The sequence below is a fragment of the Coffea arabica genome, chromosome 11e, assembly GCF_036785885.1.
Source record: "Coffea arabica cultivar ET-39 chromosome 11e, Coffea Arabica ET-39 HiFi, whole genome shotgun sequence".
Lineage (NCBI taxonomy): Eukaryota > Viridiplantae > Streptophyta > Magnoliopsida > Gentianales > Rubiaceae > Coffea > Coffea arabica.
The window spans coordinates 54,906,085-54,911,492 of NC_092331.1; the positions used below are offsets into that span (position 1 = coordinate 54,906,085).

A 5,408-nucleotide genomic window follows, 5' to 3' on the forward strand; every position below is an offset into this window, starting at 1 on the left:
GGTTTTTCGATTGGCCGTTACAGTATGTACCTGAAATTATGTACCTTCCCAAAAAGTCCAAATCCTTCACTCTCATGGGCTTTACCTGGGATTGTTTTTAAATTTTTTAACTTCCTTGCGTGGATACTGAAAAAGCAGTAAAGTACAAATGAAGCATCTTAAGACCATAGAGGTATGGCCGTTAACAAAAGAAATTCGAAAGAACATATCATTTTAGGTTTGAAATAGGGGTTTACATGAGTCTACTTAAACTCAACATGTTAATGTTCAAATTTGATTGATTAGTTTATTTGCCATACCGAACTCAAATAAGCTTTTATCATACTGAGATTGAGTATCTTGAATTTTCACATGTAAATTTTAAGTTTTATACTAATTGAGTTAGATTCCAATTGAAGTCGAAACTTCTCTGAGGAAAAAAATTATTTATATTTGGATTGATTAGTTGGTTACTTAAATTCAAATGAGTTTTTACAGTGCCAAATTTGATTTGAATATTGAGTAGGTAATTGTGGATGATGCAACGCTTGGAATAATACTTGACGATATTAGAAAACTTAGGCCCTATTTGACAACTCAAATCAGCACTTAAAATTAATAAATTCAGATTTTAATATATTCAAATGCATTTAATAACAAAAAATAGAACTTTTGAATTAATTAAATGACACTAAATTTTTTGGGTAAAACTTGCTCTGAAAAAATAAGTAATAAGTTATTGAGTTATCACTTAATATGATATACACTTAAATATATCAGATTTAGTATTTAGCATTTCAGTAATTTAATGGATTCAGATATTAGTTTTCAAATTTTAGTTTTATTAAACACGCCCTTAGGAAGCGTTTATGTAAATATTAACTTTCCCTTTATTAAAAGGGAAGGTAATTGTGTAATTCACAAGTTGGCAAAATTTAGCTTCAACGTGCTTAGTGAAACTTTGTGGAAGGCGTCCTTCCGCCCTTTGATTAGTTGGATTAGCCAAAGATGACATAGGAGCTGTTGCTCCAATTATGTAACTACTTTTTGCAATGGCAATACATTTCAGTTATCATTTGCAAAAAAGAAGAAAAAAGAAAAATTTAATCTTTCAGCTCTAATTTGAGAAAGAAATAAAGTTTTATAGGATTTTACTCATTAAAACAATTATCGATTAATGGAACGCTGGACTTTGAAGCTCGATGCTTATACAGAATGAACAATCATGGTTAAAAAATTCACATATGTTTGATAGGTTCTAGGGCAATTTGAGTTCATTAACTAAAAGAGCCATGCAAACTCGAGCTCCAGGTCGCACCACCACCAGAAACCAGACAAGTAATAGAAGGAAGAACCAGTAGAGACTAAAAAACTCATACGTGCAAGCATCAAATTCATTTCAGTTCTCCACACACATAATACAATCGTCGTATGATTCGGCTCATCACAGCATAGGTTTTGTAGATTGACCTTCCAATCATTGTTAATTTCACGCCAGATCGATATGATGACTAGATGATCCCTTTATTTGAGATGGTAAATCTCAATATCTTTGGTCAAATTTATGCAATTGTCCATCAATGTATTTGGATCTGGGATGTTCTCAATTAATTTCTCGTACTCGAAAGTCCAAGTCACTAACTTCTTATATAACCATAGGTATCAACATGAACAGTTGCGATGAAGGTCTTACTATATAACTCCATCACATCTCCTTCAATTACCTTAAAACTATGCCAACTACTTTTCCTCATCTAGCTCCACAATTATCTCTCCTTTGCATATCTCTGTTTTCCATCTGTAAAACAAACAACAATTCGGTAAATGAATCGAAAGAGTATAGAGTCACATATAAATCAATTAGCATAGAGAGCAAGACCCCGGGTTGCGTGTTTGCGTGTTTGTGTGTGTGTTTTTTTTTAACATATGATTACAAGTAACCATAATATAACCACTAGAGTCAGCTCAGAGATTAATGAAGAAGAGCTCTTAGAGTTTTCACTGCTGTCAGGTTCAAATCCATAAATATTGGGATAAAAACAAGCATCTGACAACATAATTTGTCTCTTGGATGGGTAGAATAACTACATATTTCTAACTGTACTAATCCTTGCCTTAGCTACAGTCGCGAAGCCACACTATGCTGAGGGGGGATAATTTTCCCCCTCAACTTTACAAAATTTAAAAAATAGTTTTGAAACTATTAAAAATATTTATATTTTTATCATAATAGCACCTCCTCAATTGTGAAAGGTACACGTTTTCCTCTACATTGTCTCCCTATATTATGAGAAATTTTCATTCTCCTCACATTATCTTCCTTAAACAACCAATTTTTAAGACATACTTCCTATAATACAGATGTTTTAAAGCTATTAAAACACAAAATTGTTAAGGACTTGAATAAGAAATAAATTGAATAATTTCACAACACAAAAAAGTCACAATAAAAATATTATCTTTAATTAAATTTCTCTTTACATAATAATGACATTATCTTAGGTGTATAATATTACCCCCACTGGCTATAGGTCCTAGCTCCGCCAAAAATTGACCATATCTTTTAAAGGAGATAACAACATGCCTAGTCATTTCCTCACTTCTGATACTAAAAAAAAGATAAAATACAGTAAATTTTGGAAGAAAATACCAATGGAAATAATGACGAAATTAAATCCAAATTTTTACCGTGGGTATACTTCCACACTTGCATGGCTCCTACACTTCCCCAATCACCATCATGCAATTCAACACCTTGAACAAGTGAAGGGCTCATATCGGATATATGATGTGGTTTGTCTCTAAATTAAGATCTCATGAAACACATCTCCATTCAACTTTATCTCGGTTTGAGAAACCAGCTTACCAGTTAAACTCATCTCTTCTTAGTTCTGTTAATTAACCAAGAAAGGCAGATCAAAGCAAATACTATCATTGAAAAGACTACAGGGATATATAGAGTCAATTGTCAGGGATACCATTAAAAAAAAAAACCAAAGAAAGAAACGTGATTGTGCAGAAATACAAGTTGGGCACTTTTAAAAGGTCACAATTTCGAAATTTGCACGCAAAAAGAATTTTAACTTTATCAAGGTTGGTGATGCATCCCTCTCGATTTTAGGAGGTCCAGGATTGAAGACTTTTCAAAACATGGAAACTATAATATCTAAAACCTTAATTTAAAGATAAACCATTGATGATGATTGGTATTATCAGGAAGACAAGGGACATATTCAAGAAGATGTACAATCACACACAATTTTAGCTGCAAGATGTAGCCGACCTCTAATGTATCTGTACATCTTGCTAGTTAGCGTAATGAACATTGTCAGAGATTCAAAATCGTGTTGGCTGAGCAAATGTTAGCACAAAATTGAAACATTATTTTACGTAGCGCTATTAATAGATCTTTTATCGGCATTGAGCTATTACGCAGTTTGAGTTACGTAGAGCTATTTGTAAATTTATTTTGTGCGGATTTGAATAAACTGAAAAGAATAAAAACGACATCTTTTAATGCACTACCAATTATTTCTGGAAAGCCAGCTCGTAGTATAATGCGGTCACCCAGACTCTATGCACTATTAATCTGACATATTTACATTTTTTTTTGGTTCATATACTACATGGCATAGTTATATTATTGAGCTTGAAATCAAATGTTCATAAAAATTGGTCTCCCTAATTTAATTTTATCAGCCCACCCTCCAATTGAATGCCACGGCCAAAGAAATTGTAACTATACTCTATTAATATGAGTGAATACCATCAAACAAATGTCCTACATGAATGCATTATTATCATTGAATCTGATATTTCAAATGCAAAAAAAAAAAAAAATCACATTTTGTACAAACACTTAATTATAACTGAATGTGATATTTTGAAATTGACATTCAATACAAACTTTTGTCTTATATTGAATTTGAATTTTTTAACATGCAATTAATACAAAATTTCAAATTTAACTGAATTCAATTTCTCGTAAATCATATTTAGTATAAAATCCTAATTTTAACTCAAAGTGACATTCGGTATAAGCTCTTAATTTTATTTGAATTTGATTTTTCGAAAGTCACTTTCAAAACAAACTATTAATTTTAAGTAAATGAGATTTCCTTGTAGTCACATGCTGTACAAACTCATAATCTTAGCTGAATTTGATTGTTAATTTGTCGAAACTTGAAGTAACGCATTTGATATATGTAACATATTTGTGCATTTGGTATTTGATCAATGTTTCAAAGCAGACTTGAGTAACATATATATTTGGAGACGTACTGATTTATAAGTCAATATTCCTAGCTAGTCAATCCATTTTCAGGATCTTAATCTTTTTTTTTTTTTTTTTTTTTTTTTTTTGTGTTTGCTGATTCTGTTTAGTTCAGCTAATCTTACTCGAAAGCCAAGGCACATTGAAGAAAGAAAGAAAGAAAATTATACACAAATATTACAGCACAAAAACATTTTAGGCATCAAGCCATCATTTTATTTATAAATATTCATTGTAATTAGTATATCAAACACACAATCACAGCCACAACAAATTTAATAAAGCTCTCTCACCAAGCTTATAACATGACATACATAACCTTAACAAGCTTTTATTTCATACTCACACCATTCTATCTCTTATTATTATTCAACTAGCGAAATAACTATGCATGTTCATGCCTTGACAAGTGAAGCATCCACGTCTTTTCCAGCATGAATCAGCCAGTGGAGGTACTTAGTTGGAGCAGGCTCATTCTCATTGATATTCTCATACTCAATTGTCCATTTGGCATAGTTGGACTGACTTTTTGGAATAACTTGTAAGGTAGCCTTGTAGCTCTTTAATTGTTCCAAAATATGTCCTCCAACTGCTTCTGCAGTGACAGTCTTGTTCTCTTCATCCACCGTAAGCCTTTCTTTCAGAGTCTCAACTTTTCCATCTGGGCAGTAAAATATTTATCAAATTATGCCATTATTATAGGGATATTCTACCAAATTGGTGGCAGAAAAACATTAAGTTATGATGCATATCATCTTGAAATTCCCAGGAAAATCACCATAATATCAAACTGTTCTACACTAACTTTTAAAAAAAAAATAATTCATGCAACTCAAATTAGTAACTATCAATCTTACAAAGTAGAGAGTTGGTTTTTGCTACCTATTGCATAAGTCCAGAGCTTGACAGAGCCCTTAGTTTTCCAGTCACCTTGATGAACTTTAACACCATGAACTTTGTCGGAGCAAAGATTTGGAAGTTTGTGCGCTTTACCACCAAAGCTGTGGAAGAACTCATCAGGATCAGACTTAATCTTTATCTCAGCTTCTAACTTTCCAGCTAGAATTGGACTAGCCATAATTGGTTGTAGTAATGCTGAAAAATCGCTATGCACCTTTTCCTAGTAAATGTTCTACCAACTAAACTGGCTGCACCA

At 32.1% G+C, this 5,408-nt stretch overlaps 1 protein-coding gene and 1 pseudogene across 1 annotated transcript; both read right to left on the reverse strand.

Moving 5' to 3' along the window:
• Positions 1-1,100: 1,100 nt before the first annotated feature.
• On the reverse strand, positions 1,101-2,951 carry LOC113718559 (kirola-like; annotated as a pseudogene).
• Positions 2,952-4,429: 1,478 nt separating this feature from the next.
• Positions 4,430-5,408, reverse strand: LOC113718962 (MLP-like protein 43). The gene is made up of 2 exons (XM_027243902.2): positions 5,135-5,408; positions 4,430-4,913 (listed from the first exon to the last, which is right to left on the reverse strand). Exons 1-2 carry the CDS (start codon positions 5,328-5,330, stop codon positions 4,648-4,650), a joined length of 462 nt encoding a protein of 153 aa, XP_027099703.1. The 5' UTR covers positions 5,331-5,408; the 3' UTR covers positions 4,430-4,647.

What these genes read in the sequence shown, in the direction of transcription:
- LOC113718962 (XM_027243902.2), bottom strand. Translation starts at nt 5,330, where the DNA reads ATGGCTAGTCCAATTCTAGCTGGAAAGTTAGAAGCTGAGATAAAGATT. An exon ending in GCTCTGGACTTATGCAATAG is followed by an intron (nt 4,914 to 5,134) that starts GTAGCAAAAACC and finishes TTTACTGCCCAG; the next exon opens with ATGGAAAAGTTGAGACTCTG.